The 16,761-nt window shown below is 36.0% G+C and overlaps 1 protein-coding gene across 1 annotated transcript in view; it reads right to left on the minus strand.

Moving 5' to 3' along the window:
* The window catches only part of LOC103937267 (protein ROOT HAIR SPECIFIC 17), a 4,069-nt gene extending 83 nt beyond the window's left edge, over window positions 1–3,986 (minus strand). The window contains exons 1-10 of the mRNA XM_009347196.3: window positions 3,401–3,986; window positions 3,240–3,302; window positions 3,041–3,131; window positions 2,682–2,758; window positions 2,452–2,540; window positions 2,176–2,359; window positions 1,840–2,021; window positions 1,414–1,516; window positions 955–1,286; window positions 1–856 (exon numbers count right to left, since the gene is read on the minus strand). The exon at window positions 1–856 is cut by the window's left edge and continues 83 nt beyond it. Of these exons, the coding sequence (XP_009345471.3) occupies window positions 439–856; window positions 955–1,286; window positions 1,414–1,516; window positions 1,840–2,021; window positions 2,176–2,359; window positions 2,452–2,540; window positions 2,682–2,758; window positions 3,041–3,131; window positions 3,240–3,302; window positions 3,401–3,676 (1,815 nt within the window). The 5' untranslated portion in view covers window positions 3,677–3,986 and the 3' untranslated portion in view covers window positions 1–438. The remainder of the gene's footprint in view (window positions 857–954; window positions 1,287–1,413; window positions 1,517–1,839; window positions 2,022–2,175; window positions 2,360–2,451; window positions 2,541–2,681; window positions 2,759–3,040; window positions 3,132–3,239; window positions 3,303–3,400) is intronic.
* Window positions 3,987–16,761: the final 12,775 nt, after the last annotated feature.

Here is a 16,761-nt window from a genome sequence, read left to right on the forward strand (position 1 = left end):
CGCATCGGAATAAAAAGGACAAAGAAATTCAAGAAAATTTAACAGTAAAGCCTAAATTCCAAGCCCTTACAATAACCACACCCTAAACCCTAAACCCTCATATCTCCGCCATATATACGTTCCTGCCTTACGGAAGGAATCATCAAAGAAAAGAAAATAATGACCTTAGCACGAATGCTGTACAAGGTTCAAAATCTGAATAGACCAGTATTGTCTGCCACCACTTACTGTTATTTCAAGCCGAAGCTGATGAACTGCTGAAGCCTGTATATACAATGTGCTTTTCTGTCACGGCCACTTCAATTGTACAAATCACTCTCGTCCATGTAAGTAAGTAACCTATCAAAACTGGTGACAGAAAGACCCAAAGAATTTGGTGAAGAGTTTGTTTAGATAAAACTGCTAACTTGCCAAGATTGGAAATCCCGTCTTCAACCTTCAGTCTGAAAAGAACTCTTCGAATTCTGGTTGGTCGGATTTAAGTACAACACTTGGACCTGAAACGCTTCCACTAGGCAGCACTTTCCCTATAGACTGATTTGTGATTTCAGCATAATCCATCTCAGACCAATCTTGCTCGTCCTCGGTTACTTGCTCATCTGTCGCATAACCACTGTCCTTGTTCATATAATCCTCCTTAGCCTTTGTGTCAGATGTGCTACAAATACAGGCAGCGGGGTTTTCGTGGAACACACCCCTTCCCGGCTTTACCTCATTTGGCTCTCCCAAGAATCCAATTTGATCTGTTCGAATCCTCGATGCAAATTCTTCCCATGTCATGTTATTACGATTTATGAACAACTGAGACAGTTTCTTAGCATTGGGACGGATTGTTGGTTTGTGACCAAAGTATCTCCTGCATGAGTAGACAAACTTGTTACAGCTAAAACATGAATCAAATCAGAATCTTTTACCAGAGAAAAATAAATGTATTGTTAACTCGAGTTTTAGTACCTTCGACCAGCTAACATTTTAGCCATGTTGCCATTGTTGTTTGTGACGAAAACATCACTTTCATCGCAAACAATAAAGTCCAGTGCAGCCATTCGAGAAGAGAAGGATGAAAACGGGGCCAACTCCTCCTTGCTTAACAGAGTCTCTTTTGTGTGGAAGTTTGGGAAAAGTGTTTTTAGGGGTGCCAATGTCTCTTCACCTCCATATACATCACCGGATGCCACATACAAGTGAACATCACTTCCGAAACCCAACGCTCTAAGCATGAGACCAACTTCCTCTGGAGTTAGCGGGCATCTGCCATGTCTTCGTACCTTGTCAGGGTTGTTTGCCTGCACATAATACCACCCCATAAAAAAAAATTAACAAAAAAAAATTATGATCCAGAGGCAAATTATATGATACAGGTAATAATTGAACGGCATTATTCAAGTCATTGCTCATTAGTGGAAGCCTTACATGTAAAGTTTTCCACCTTTTCCGAAGTTTGCCAAGCTCTTTCCTTTCTTTTTCTCCCCCACCATAATCGCATCCAGAAAACGCCAGCATATCCGGCTCAAACCTATAACATGACCAACCAATATCTAAAACATTTTTCTACATACTCCAACAATTTTTCGGAAAACACTAAAAACCATCAAAATAACTTAAACAGAGGTTTTTGTACAGTACACAAGCATATTATTATGAGAAAACAGAAAGTTCGACCATTTTTCAGGAAGAAACAAACATTGGTACTCGATGTAGCCATTGCAGTAAAATAGAAAAAAAAAACAATTAACATTTGCACGATCAATTCTGTCGAAGGCACAGCTTACTCATGGTATACTAGTATGCGTGCTAGGGAAAAATTACTCTCGCAGTTAAAAATAAATTGCAGTTTACCTCAAATGCAGGGCAATGAAATGCTTGTTTTTCATGCTCATTCTCTCAACCAACTTTTTACCCATTTTTCTAATCGTGTCGGTAAATTTCAAGGCTTGATAATTGGCTCTACATCTCAGTTTTTGTAAATTTGAATCCAACTTATTTGAAAGTCTGTAATCAAATTTTGTGAGCTGAACAGCCTGCACATTAGAAAGCATAACCTACAACTGTCAGTTCTATGCAACCTGAAAAGGCGCTCATTCAAGCACCAACAAATTTTTTTTTACATTGGTCCCGAAAGCATATGATAATTCTTTAAAGAAAATGTGCTGCATTCTTCGGCAAGACACTCACATGCTTTTTATTAAGAACGGGCACCAGGCGATTCTGATAACATTTTGCATTACACTTCCGCGGAACTCGCATGGTATATGGGCTCATTGGTTTCCCTCCCTTTGTTGGAAGCTGTTTTATGATTTTAACATCTTTTGAGAGAGATGATATAAACCAGTCTACGTCAAAGATTTCATCAAAGTTACTGCAACAAATACCCCCAAATCACATTATAATATGCTGACCATATCCCTTACATGGACAGTAGTTCTTCAACTGCAATATGCTGAAACTGACCTGGAATCCTTCCAATACGATTTCTGGTCCAGCTTGGGAACAACAAGAGTAGCGTTCAAGATATAAGCTGCAACGACAGCATCTGTTATCTGCAACGGAACCAGTAAAGGAATCATCAGAAGCCGAATCAGCAGCAAAAACATGCATGATTACAAACTAGCCTTCACAATCATGGCATAAAAACGTTTCGAATTCCCAAGAGAAATAACAATCACAGTTAAAAAGCTCACCCCTGTTCTTTGTTGGTTCAAACCTCCACTTGTAGCAATCAACAAGTAGCGATTCGAATGAGTTTTCGCATCAGCAGCTGCAACAGTTGAAAGTATTGATTTGGTAAAGATAGATTAACCAAATCACCAATAATAATAAAATTTCAGATTCTCCTATAAATTCATCACATGGCATGGAATCGATCTGATTACAACGCCATGAAATGAACACAATAAGACTTCAATCATCCAGATTAACCATAAACATCAAATTAATATTGAATTTCAATTTGAATATCTCATCAACCCAATCTAACAAAAAAATAGAGAGCGAAAAAAAAAGGCAGAAATGAGGTTAGTAAATATCTAATATATTTTACTTGCAAAGTTATCGGCGGCATTGCTGCAACCGAAGAAAAGCTCCGAATTCCTTGTACTCCATAAATCTCGACCTGAACTTCCTCCGCTCTCCTGAAAACAGATCAAAAATTCAATTAGAACCGAAAAATATTAATTAAATTTGAATTCTGCAAAAAATCAACAACTTGTATCGGAACTCCATTAAGTTAAATAGCGTACCGGCACACGAAACGTCGCCGTCTCATCCGAATTATCCCGGACCTCATCGCCGCCATTGTCAACCTGAACGCAAAAGGCACAAGAATTTTTCAGATGAAATAAAAGTCCTAGCAAACGGAGAAAATCGGAGCTGAGAGGTGATTCGGTGTGTGCTTGAGTACCGAGGAGAGGTGACGCAAGAGCGAGAGGTGATTGTGAAAATGCAGAACCGGAGACGGAGCGAGGAGAGAGAAGGCAGCGAGGAAGATAAGCAGGCAACCGGATACGGCGCAGATTAGCGGGAACACGTGGTGGCGGAGACGGCGGAGGTATCGCCGAAGAATAGAGGTTCTGAAAACGACGCCGCCTATGGCGGCAGCGGTGATAACGTCGTTAATATAGACGCAGCGGTGACCGTTGTTTGCGTCTCTCTTCTTCTTCTTCATCGCCGGTGACATTGTTGCAGAGCAGAAAGAAGAGGAAATAGAGTCTTTGTATTTGAAGCTGGAGAGAATATACGGCGACGACAGCGACTACGAGAACGACGGCGTTTCTGGCCTCCTCGGTTCCCCAACAAGAAAACAAACAAGCTTCACCAAAAAGGCCCTCCTCCGCAAAACCCAGCGCGCGTAATTTTCAATGGGTTTGGTTCTGGTGTGATTCGCTCATATGGTATTATTGTCTACGTGCTGAGAATGATGCGTTTCTGATCATCCGATTGCAGTTTATGATGATTGTTGTTCTTTTGAGTGGGCCTCTTGCCTTGGGACCCATGAGGAAGAAATTGAAGAGCTAATGGATTTTGCAAGTGAAAAAATTCGAATTTTCACTTGCATAAAATTCTCATTGAACTCTTTGAATAACAATGAAAATTGTAATTAGTCTTTAAATTTAAAAATCTAATTCAAAAATTAGAAATATCTAAAAGTTGTTTGCAAAGGGAAATTTTGTAGCTAATTTAGGAACGAGGACGAGAAAAATCAGCTCCTGTTGTTCTATTTTTCAACTACTAATTTTGGAGAAGTGGTATTTTTGCTTCCTAAATATGTGGGCAAAGAGTGGGTGATGAGAAGCCACTTTATCCCATTCTTTTAGATTTTTCTCAACTATGTTTAGCAAAAATAAACGATTAAGATAATGGACCTAATCCTGAAAGAAAATTATTAAAAATATTTTAAAATAAATATGTTATTAGCACTTTAAATAACTTTCATGCCACTAATGTAAAATATAAGGGAGTGAGAAGGGCAAAATGACTGTTTTCAAATTTGTTGATGACAATTACCATCTTAAACAATTCTATGAATCAATTTCTAAACTTTGAGACGAAAATGTTATTTGCATTCTTAAGACAATTATGAATAATGATTCAGCTGCTCCAATATGTGTTATAAAAAAGAATTGATTGCATTTGTTTTTTAGTTGAACGAGCAATAAGATAATTACAATGAATTTAGCTATATCATGGGGAGATAGATTTGAACTTAAGTGCAAACAATGAAGCATATTAATTAACACTACTCTAGCTAACTCGTCTAAACCCATATATGCACACGATGATAATAGCTTCAATTTTATGAATTTAGAAAGGAAAATGAAACTAAGATTAGTTATTGAAATAATTTTTTTAGTTTATGGAGGAATTATATAATGATTAAGTGAAATATTGGTGGGGTTGGGATGAGTTAAAGATTCCTATATCTTTGGTATGAGCGCCATACACACCTAAATTTCTACAATTTATTTATTTATTTCCGGCAAGATCTTCGTTTCTGCGTCACCTGTCACGTGTAACTCACGTGTTCAGTAACCTTTCCCTTATTTTCTTAATTCATTTTAATTTATCCAACGGCAGACGGCGACTACAAATACCAACTAAAAGCGCGTGCCCGAGCAGATCAATCACTGAAAAGTGAAAGCCGCCCTTTCCGTCCGAGTAACAGTCACACAAGTAAGGACTGACGTTGCCCTCACGGGCATTGGGCGCGCGTCGTTCATGCTTTCTCCCTCGCGCTAACTGTCGTTTGGCCTGGCTAATAACGCTATACGATGTGATATAATTGCGTGCTTTCGTCGTTTTTGCGTTTCGACGTTACAAAAATGTGGTGGTTTCCGTTTGCCAAAAAAATCAAAGTACGAATCGGATCAACGTCATTGGTCAACCGTACAATATTTGACCATACTATGTTGAGATACTAAAGATAAAAGAAGTGGGGTATAAAATTGGAGGAAAACCAAGTTTTGAACTCTGCGCTTGCAGGAAGATATTATTGCGCGATATCAATAACTTAGTATCATGTGAATATTTTTGCTCATTATTTTTAAATTATAACGATATTCATTGCTTTATTTATCATGATTTGACGAGCTTAAATTTCTAAGTAGGTGGTGAGCACTATTACTATTTGAGGTGATGAGCTAAAATAAACTCTTGCCACATAATGTTATTCATTTACAAATTACAATACTGACGATAATGATATATGGATAATTCAGAACTACTTTTAAAATGGATGGAGTGTTTTTTGTGAAATTGTTTTTTAAACTAATTTTTAGTAAGAATGAAAGTGTATCTTAGAAAAGCACTTGAAGTGCTTCCCACAAGAAACATCAGTTATGTGCTTCTTGCAAAAAACATTTTAAGTATTTTTAGAACCTATAAATATTTTCTCTAAAAACACTTTCGGTCATTTGAAAAAACACATTTCTAGACGATTCTGTAGGTGATATTTCATAGACAGATATTTATTAAAACAAGAATATTGATAACATTTATGTAGTAGCTGTCATGCTGAAAAATATGTGATGTAAACACAATTTTTTTCTTAGTTAGTTATAATTGGGGGTAACTGACTGATTAGTAGGTAATAGGTTAGTTGAGATATAATATTATAATAATTGATAATGCATGATGCACCTAACGCTTGGCTAAAATAATTATTGGGGTAGGTTGTACTTTATTAATTAAGGAGTTGAAGGAGGAATAGGAAGAAAATGAGAAAATGTCAAGAGGAAAGCAAGTTAATTACGGAACATTTTAAGAGGGAATCAAGCACTGTAATGTTTAATGGTAGATATTTTGTTAAATATTATAACATTACAATCTTCAAGTAAAACATCATGGATAATATCTAGAAGTTAAGAAACGAGAAAGAATTCAACATCGTAATAAAGGGCTAAGTTAACCAATTTATGAGCTATGTAGAACGTTGAGCATGAATGATAAGGGAATAGGAATCGGCCTGAGAAGAAACTTGATGTCATCCAAGAGGGGCCTGAGGGGGGAAGCTTCAGCACAACAAAAGCTCTCTTGAATCTCTGCGGTTCAATTCAACTTCTGTGTGATGGGGGAGTAATTGTCTCCTAATTTATGAAGGTGGTGTTTCAAGAAAACTTTAAGGTAAATGATAAACATGCATTTATTTTTCTTTTCATGCACTTCTCTGTTAATTTGGCCGTAATTGAAGCCGTGATTTGTTCAATATGATGATTATAAATAAAGAGAGATGTAAGAAGAAAAAAAATGATGCGTGTGTATCATAGTCCAAAATTCATTAGATGAGATGGTGAATGATAAAAGTTTACATACGATGATTTATTTTCTAGTTCTTTCTTTATATAAATTTAATGTAAAAAAGGATTGACACCTTCCTTTGAATTTATTTCTTTTGTAACTAACACGATTAAACCTTCAAACACAACAATATCAAAGGAAAAAGGAAAAAGGTTTTCTTTGTATAAAATCATCATTGTTGTATGTTATTAAGAGAACCCTTATAATATGAGTAAATGAATAAGTTGATTAGTAAACGCGAATAAATTGTCTGTATTATTATTTGGAGAAATTGTCTATTACTAAATTCTAAACCCTAATATATATGCAAATAAATAAGGTTTTTTTAATCAAAATGGTCTTTGAGATTACTCCTTACTTTGGACACTATATAAGATTTAAAATTAATAGAAGTGGTCTTTAAGATTGTCCACGATCAATTTTTTTTGTCCTTATATAAAAATCCTTCTTTAAATTGAAGAAACCACTAGTTTAAGTGAAGGGGTTGATTTGATAAAAATACTATCAATTTAACAGAGATTTTTCACAGAATGACCAAAATGATTTGCGGTAGACAATTTTAGGGACCACTTTTATCGATTTTAAATCTCAGGGACCAAAATGAGGAGTTATGCCAATATCACGGATCATTTTAGCTAAAAACCAATCAATACACATGTTATAGCATGAGTGGTTGGTAACATGCAACTTATATTGAATACAAAACAAAAGCAAAATTATTTCGCCACATAAGACGGGATTTTTGTAGCACTTTATATTAGGCTTGCATTAGGCTTCCATCTCCAACGTACGATACGCTCGTCATGTTTCCTCACGTATGGTGTCTTTCTGTGCCTAAAACATGGCCAGTTCTTATTGTTGTAGTGAGAGCAAGTGATTTTTGGCACTTCAAAATTTTATGTGTGTAATAACACAAGTTGTTTGACGTATTATTCCTCGCATTATCATAAAGAGTAGATGACAATGTCCACTGAAACTTCACTCTCCATCTCCAACCTCTCTCACTCTCCATCTCCAACCTCTCAATATATACCTCATACGGACATAGTCCCAAACTCAAACTCAAGCCGGATGAACACAAAACATCACTCTCTGGTTTTGACGCAATTTCTTTTTCTGTTCTTTATTTTTACGTGTGTGTATTGCTTAGCTTGATAAGACTGTTAGCTCCCACACATTCTTTCGGGGACATATATGATTTAAGAAATCAAATTGCCATTCCCTTTGATTCTTAACGTAGTTTGGTTGGATTGTAAATAGTTTTGGCTAATCTTTGCTTGCGTTTGCAAGTAATTTAGAATAAAAAGGTATCCTCGTGTATGCATGATATGTTGTTTTTGTCATACTCAATTGTTTTTGTATGCCAAAGAACCTCAATCATCTTATATTGTCAAGTAAGTTGCGCACTACCCACCTGAATTATTCAACCTTCAAATGCAATGGTTCACGTGATTGGTATACAGTTGGTATATGATATACCGTATATCTACATGCTCATGAAAAATGTAGAATTCTAGTGAAGCCCCTAATATTAATAGGTGTGGCTACCTCGTGGTTTTAAGTGTACCGGGATGAAGAAAATGAAGATAGGTCCGCCTACAATAGTACGTATCCTTGAGTAGTATGAGCTTTATGCAAAATTTGATTGTTTCAAATATTCATTAGATCTCTATATGGAAGATTTAACTGTTACTTTTTCGGACCACTCAATTGTTTTAAAGATATATGAATTGTTTCTTTAAATCACATCCATACATTTTACATTGCATTTGACACACTGCGGCCCATAATTTCTACTTGGACATCTGAATTGCGACGTGGTGGCGGACACCTGAAAAACAATGAAATTATAAAGTGTGTGCAGTAGTAGGATGAACCTTATTACATAGATGATGTCAAAACATAAGTAATTGGGCAATAAAGTAAAAAATATGCTCATCCTAGAAAGATGGACATTACTAAAGCAAAAGGAAATAACTTGCTTCATTATCGGAAGTAGTGATCAGAGATTGCAGTAATAAAGCAAAATTCATTGGATGAGATGGTGAGTGATAGAAGTTTACGTACAATGATTTCTTCTCTGATTCTCTCCTTGTACAAATTCAATGTAAAAAAATGATTGAGACTTTCCTTTGCAGTTATGGTGAGCACCATGATGCTTGAATGATTAGAATGGACCATTTATTTCTTTTGTAATTAGCACGATTAAACTTCCAAGCACAAAATATCAAAGGAAAAAGAAAAAAGGTTTTCTTTGTATAAAATCATCATTGTCTTCTGTTATTAGGAGATCCTGTTTTATTACTGTAAGTGTTATAACATGAGGAAATGAATAAGTTGATTGGTAAACAAGGCCTTTAGCCAAAATGATTCGTGAAATGAGATGGTCTCAGAGATTGTTCACCGTCAATTATTTTGGTCTTTTCATGAAAATCTCCATTAAACTGAAGATATTTTTTTCAAATCTCCTCCACTTAAACTACTGGTTCTTCAATTTAACAGAGATTTTTCACAGAATGACCAAAATTATTGACGGTTGACAGTTTCAGGGACCACTTCTATCAATGTTAAATCTCAATGATCAAAATGAGGTGTTGTGCTAATCTCAAACACTATTTTAACTAAACAGCCAATAAATACACGTGTTATAACATGATTGATTGGTAACATGCAACCTATGCTTCATACAAAACAAAAGTAAAACTATTCCGCCACATAAGACGTTCATTTTTATGGCTCTTTACATTGGGGCACCATCTCCAACATATGATACACTCTGACAATGTTTCCTCACGTATGGTGTCTTTTTGTGCCTAAAACATTGCCAATTCTTATTGCCCGTAGTGAGAGCAAGTGATCCTTAGCACGTGAAAATATAAGCATTTCATCCAAAATCAATTAGCAATGAATAGAGGGGCCCAAGATTTTTATTTGTTTATACCACGCTTCCATCTCCGTGAAACTTTTATGCGTTCTAGAATACAAGTAATTCAGTATATCTTTCTACATATTCTAATAAAGAGTAGACGATAATGTCCATTGAAAATTCGCTCGCCATCTCCAACCTCTCAATTATACCTTATATGGGCATAGTCCCAAACTCAAACTCAAGCCAGATGAACCAAAACATCACTCTTTGGTTTTCACAAAATTTCTTTTTATGTTCTTTCTTTTACGTGTGTGTATTGCTTTGCTTGATAAGACTGTTAGCTCCTACACATTATTTCGGGGACACATGCTTTAAGAAATTAAATTGCCATTCCCTTTGAATCTTCACGTTGTTTGGTTGGATTGTATTTGTATATACTTTTGGCTAATATTTCACTAGTAGCAAAAACGGCTTGCACAACAACGATAATTTCATCACTTAAAGGCCGTTTGCGTGATAAAACTAGGAATTTGTTATGCAAATGGTGAAAACTTTACGCAATGAAAGATTTTATCGTGCAAGGTTTTTTTTGCTCGACGAACAAAACCATTTGTCGTGCAAAGGGGAAGGGAAAAGGGGGGTAAGATGAGTTTTTGGTGCCAACAACTTGCGCAATGAACCATTCGTCACACAATGTGCTTTGAAAAAGGCAAATTGAGAGTTTCAGTCAATGTAATTAATGTGGCCTTTGTGCGACAAAAATTGACAGGTTCTTTCTCCCTTTTATTCACATCGTTTTCCCCAAAATCCTCTATTTCCCCTTGTTTTCTTTTGCCCCAAACCCCACATATCTCAGTTTATACAATGGCTGATTATGCTAGTTGTCCGAGTAAAGGGTGTGAGGGAGAAGGATCTAGGAAAAAGAAGGCAAAGATTACGCATACACGTGTTAGAAGAGGAAATAATAGTGGGTGCAAGTGAATCAACATGAATGATTTCAGGGGATATGAAAGGGAGGCGCATGCCAAACTTGCGCATGAGATTGGGTAGTGTACTGCGGAACAAATGTCCTACGGCCGAGTAGGCATCTTGGAAGAAGGTGCATGAGGTTCTAAAGAAGTCTCTATTAGATGACTTAGCAGTAAGTGGGAGTTAATATATTAGTAATTATTTTTGTTATATGATATATTATAATGTTTAATTTTGAAAAAAAAAAGGAGTGTATATTATTGATGAAACCGAGTCGAACCTGATGAGTTTTGTGGATGATGGATAATGCTATAGAGACCAATTTTTTTAAACCAAATGATGTGGTTGTTGGTGATTGGATTATTACTTAAGTGTTAGTTAACACGTGCTTATTTCCTATTAGTGACACATAATTTGGTTGCAAACTTGGTTTAAAATTTTAGTCTCCTTAGCATTACCCATGAATGATACATTCAAGAGGTGTTACCGGCAATAGAAGTATGATGTAGCCCTATATGGAGAAGCACCATCAGCAGAGTAGTTTCGTTTTTTTTCTTTTTCTTTTTTTTGATGTGATGGATGAATAAATTAGTTTTATAATTATGTATTTGTGGACAATAGCATTAGATAATTATTTAATTTCTATTAGGAATAGTGATTCAATATGGACTTTAAGTATTTATTTTCTTTCGTCTCGAAAACAGATTCTCAAAGTACTATTATTGACAGATTCTCACATATTTACAAAATTTGTGCTACTTGAAGAAGCTAGTTAACTCCAAAGTTTGATGACTTGTCAATAATAGTACTTTAAGAATCTGTTTTCGATACGAAAGAAAATAAATATTTAATGTTTCGTCACCCAAAAATTCGGAAAAGCCTTCAAGTAAACATTACGTGATGAATATTTTGTCGCGTAAAGAGACTCCGAAATGGTTGGTTCGCATTGAAATCATCATATTTACTACGTACTTTACGCGACAAAGGATTTGTCAAGCAAGGTTTTTGAGACTATGTTGCGTGACCAATTTTTTGTCGAGCAAGGTCTCACAAGTTTTTTAAAAGCACAATTTCACTTTAATTTTTTCTCACACTGGTTTTCTCACAACCCTAAATTTCCTCCCATTTTCTTTATCCCCAAAACCCTCTTAAATCCCAAGCTCTTGTTTTAATTTTGGTGAGATGGCCAATTCCGCTGCTCCTACAACTAAGTGATGCAAGGAAGAAGGATCTAGGAAAGGTAATAATTAAGCTTCTGTGAATATAACATTTATATTTTTGGAAAAACAATTTTGGATGTATCGCTTAATTACTTCGATTTGAAGTTTATGTTTCGTTTCCATAGATAAAAAAAAAAAAACCAGGAGAACGACGGTGTATGTGATAGCCCATCCTGAAATTTATCCTCGATAACGTGGAATGATGATTTTACTCTTGGACATTAGTTGGTGTCTTGGGTGATTTGTTTTTGTTGGTTGGCTGCCATCTGGACCACACACTCACACACACCAATCCCTTTCCCCATTGACTCTCTCTCGGATTTTTCTGCAAATTCCGTACAAGTCACACAGATAACCTTCGAATCAACCATTTTCTGCATGGATCGAGACCTTGAAGGTGGATTTCATGTTCCTTGCAAGCTCCTGAGTACATATATACCATTTTTAGGACGTGAAACCTTTGGAAACCCAAGAACCAAGGATCTCCGATTTGAGGTACTGTTCATGCACACGTAAATATGAAGTTTTTGGGAGATTCTAAGCTGCTAGGAAGCTTTAGAACACTTTAACGGAACTCGGTGAAGAAAAACGAGGTGTTTTGGATGTCAAGAAGTCGAGTTTAGTGAGTTTCAAGTTTTGACCGGATTATCGAGGCTTCTCCGGCGAGATCCTGTGAATTTTAGGGCTTGGAAGTGGTAAGGTTTTGTTTTACTCGTCATAAGCTTCATTTTGGTACAAATTTCATGGAATTTGGTTGAGAAATGAAGAAGATATGAAGTTTTGAAGTTTTTCCAAAAATCGATGAAAATTCGAGTTGTAAACAACGGTACTGACGGCGGTGACCGGCGAGGCTCATCGGAGAAAACGAAGAATATTCTGTCAACTTTGACGGAATATACTAACGGCGTCAGGTATATATACCGGTATATTCTATTTTTGGACGGAATATTCCCTAACGCCGTTAGGGTTTCAGTCCGTGTGCCAGGCACGTGCATGCACGTGGTCGGCGTGTCTAGCCGTGCCTTGGCCGGCGCGTTGCAGCACGTGGGTGGTCGGAAAATTATTTTAAAAATATGGGGATGTTCGTGAGGTTAAGTAGATCACGTTGGTATATTCAAACACCCCATTTGAGCATTGCATGAGAAGTTATTACCTAGTTTTGGTTATGTGTTTTAAATTAATGTTTTTATAGTTGTTTCGCATATAGGTGAGACCTATCCTGAGGACGAGCGCAGTCACTCGAGGCTCGGGGGCTACAACCCTTCCACATACCAGTGAGTGGGCTTTTGGTTTTCCGTATATACCTATATACTTAAGATTTTTCCCAGAAAATTGATTTAAATGAAATTATGTTTGAAATGCCATGCCTAGTGATTTATACTTAGACTATGAATTGGTATGATATGTGCATATTGTGATTTGATGCGGTGGACGCTCAGGTAAGTACCAGGTGAGTTGTAGGTTGTTTATGTGAATTGATGTTTATGTTGAGATATGTTGAGAGCTCATAAACATGCACCCCGGTGTTAGTGCTCCCGCCCAGAGTTAGGGCATAGTCCTTCACGTGATGTTTACCTCCCGCATCATATGCTCATCTTGGATCCAAGTTAGATGCACAGTCCTGTCGTACAGACCATTATAGGTGGTTCCGACTCGTAGGTGACTCGCGATTATTCGCACAGTCTTTACGTGATCGTAGCACTTGAGCGTATTTATTTACACTCAGTCCTGTCGTACAAACCACTTTAGGTGGTTCCGACTCGTGTGCAGGTATAGTTGTTAAGATGTGGATTGAGCTCTAGATTCAGCCTTACAGATCACGTTCGGTGACTCCGGCTGACATATCTTTTGCATTGATTGATATCACCTGGTTTACTTATATTTTATGCTGAGATATTTGACATGACATATTTGTGGATTTTTCTATTTCGAGTATGGTTTCGATATATGTATATATTCTATTTTCTGAGAAATTATACAGGTTTTACGGAGAAGGGTTAGAACTTTTGAGAAATGAAATGATTTTGAAAAGTTTTCTTTTTGCCCACTCACGCTTTCTGTTTTTTGCCCCTCCAGGTTCTAGTTTGAAGTGCTTTAGTGGCTCACGAAGGTGGTTCTGACAGAACAACACAAATGTAGGATCACCTTTGGGTGTTGTATAATTAATATTCGTCTTGCTGAACTACACTTAGGCTACTTATGCTCTGATTGTGTTTTTCACACTTAATCTTACACTTGTTCTTAACTAGTACTGCTAGTAGTTCGGTTTTTATTTATTCGCATTTTTATCATTATTTATGTTTCCGCACTATGCACATGGCTACGTCACCCTCACATGACGGCCAACACGTCTTAATTTCGGTCGGGTGTGTCAGTGTAAGCTTGAATAGAGGAAAGTGTGCAACATAAGCGAATCATTTCTGATGATATGAGGGGATTGGATATGACGATGATCACGGAGCTTATGCAAGACTACAGGAAAACTTTTGGTGTTCTAATGAACAACTTTTGTCATCTTTTATCAATATAAACGAAACAATATTCCCTAACAATTTTTGCGTGTAAATAACCCAACGTTTCGCTAACTTTTTTATATAAGTACTACTATCGAACGAAAGCTACAAAAACTACGTAAATCAAATGTGTCGATCTAATCTTTTTTTGTTGATATAAACAAATTTTTTATGTGGATTGTATCACTCAAATCTATTGTATGTAAAAATCTTCCTAACATTTTCATTGTAAACAATATTAATCTTTTATGATACAACCTTTAATATCTTTCAAACATAATCTTTCGGGTGCTTTAGATTTTGATCCTTACAATTCATGATTCCTAGATAAAAACTCATCTACATATAAACGTCCAATAAAAGCCCAAATTTAAAATCTACAACCATATCGAAACACTGTTGACCTCCTAATACAATTTATTTACACCCATGCCACTTTCCCAAATCCATAAATTTATTCCAAATTAAAAGTTGTAGAAAAAGTGAAATAAAATAAATATATAAACTGCAGTATTGCATTAATTGTATTCATATCATACCAAAAATTTACCTTTTTGTAATATATATTATTTTTTTCATTAATTGGGAAGTAAATTAATTTGTTCCAATTATTAAAAAAAAATAAAAAATTGAGCTTTCACCACAATAGCAAGATATGAATCCAATATTCATACACCTGTTGGTCCTGAAAAATATAAGTCATAAGTGCATTTTGGAGATGAACTTGCTAGACATTTGGAATTTTGATAAAAATGTCTACAGGCTTACCATAAGTACACTTTTAATAGAAACGCTTAGAAACCAAAGTGTTTTCAAGATTAACATCCCTAAAACGAGTCTTACTGAGTCTGTTGGATTAACCTAAATGGCAAGATATGTGTTTTTCCCTTCTACTTTTCTTTGCAGCTTTTCCATAACCATGATCTAAAGCATGCATGTTGGCTGATTGGTGTTAGCACTCAAAACCGATTAGGCTAACAAAAGTTGAATGGATCAAGTGATGACTGTTGATAGACTTGGGCCTTGCAACTTTGCAACTAATGAAAAATGGAGACAAAAATTAAGTGGTTCACCTTTTAAAATTTGGTTACGTTCACTGAGTTTCTTTCAATTAATGATGAACTAAGTTGCAAATAACGCCTAGCTAAAACTATATCTCTATTTCTCCAATTGTTTGACCCCATTCAAGGGGTACTTGGCATCTTTATATTGGGAGGAGGATTCTCTACCCTCTTATTCTCATTCCCTTTCATTCTTTCCTCTCACACGTTGTTTTTTGCCTTATCTCTATAAAAAAAATTAATATAAGATGTTGATATGACTTAACCGTGACCGTTCAAGTAGACCGGGATAGAAGAGTAAAGAGATTAAAAGGATAGATAATCTATCATTTTCTTAGACCTATCACTTTCTTGGCATTTAAGGCGCGGAATGCACATATCTCCTCTTTTTAGACAACACGTGGTGACGAGGTGTCTTTTATGCGGATCCACTTGGCTTGGGTCCTTTTTTGAAAAGATATTTAAGTATGATTGGAAAATGAGATGGTACACTACGTATCATGATACAAATAATAGGATATATGTATTAAAAAGTTAATAATTTTTAAAAAAAATTCTACCATTTACATAAAAACACATAATATACTATTTGTATTCCGGTCATAATAAAAATTTTCTCTTTTTCTTGGAATGACATGGTCGAGCGCCAAGCTCGACTCTATATTGGTGAGTTCGCATTCGAACACCCTACCTGTCAATCATTACGTTCTTTTATAGGTCCTTGTCCCTTTGCTTAACCGCCACATGGCTCATGGTCGACACTTGCATATGCCTACCATCCCCTGCTCTTGGTGCTTTGTGCCCAACATTTGTCGGATGCCCCCTTGTTCCTTGGTCTTCCTATTGACCTGTGCTCCTCTAGGCCTACATCCCTTTGGACTGATGTTTCTTGGACTATAATTTTCCATCTACTTCTTTCACATTCTCTTATTTTATCTTTCTTTTGTTATAAAAAATTAATATAAGATATTAACATGGTTTAACCGTGACCGTTCAAATATGATGGGAGGCAAAGAGAGGAAAAAAAATCCTACTTCATGTTTCTTTGGGCTTGTCAGGATTGGGAAGGACCCTGTGTTAACAATTGGTTCACCCACAAAGCCAAAAGTTAGTCATCTCTTCAAGTATCGACAAATTTTCTAATGTGCATGGAACATAAGGCCGTAAGCTATATGTTAATATATAAGTAAAGAGACTTTTTTTTTTTCTTCTAAGTATCTCTTTACGTATATAATAACATAAATTGTCCCTCAAGTAACAAGTTGATAAGCTTAAAACATAAGAGTACTGGCTTATTGGCCTAATTTTTTGGTGTTTGGTTTGGTTTGGTTTGGTTG

The sequence above is a fragment of a genome, unplaced genomic scaffold, assembly GCF_019419815.1.
Source record: "Pyrus x bretschneideri cultivar Hongxiangsu unplaced genomic scaffold, Pyrus_bretschneideri_v1 Contig10, whole genome shotgun sequence".
In the NCBI taxonomy this organism is placed as follows: Eukaryota; Viridiplantae; Streptophyta; class Magnoliopsida; order Rosales; family Rosaceae; genus Pyrus; species Pyrus x bretschneideri.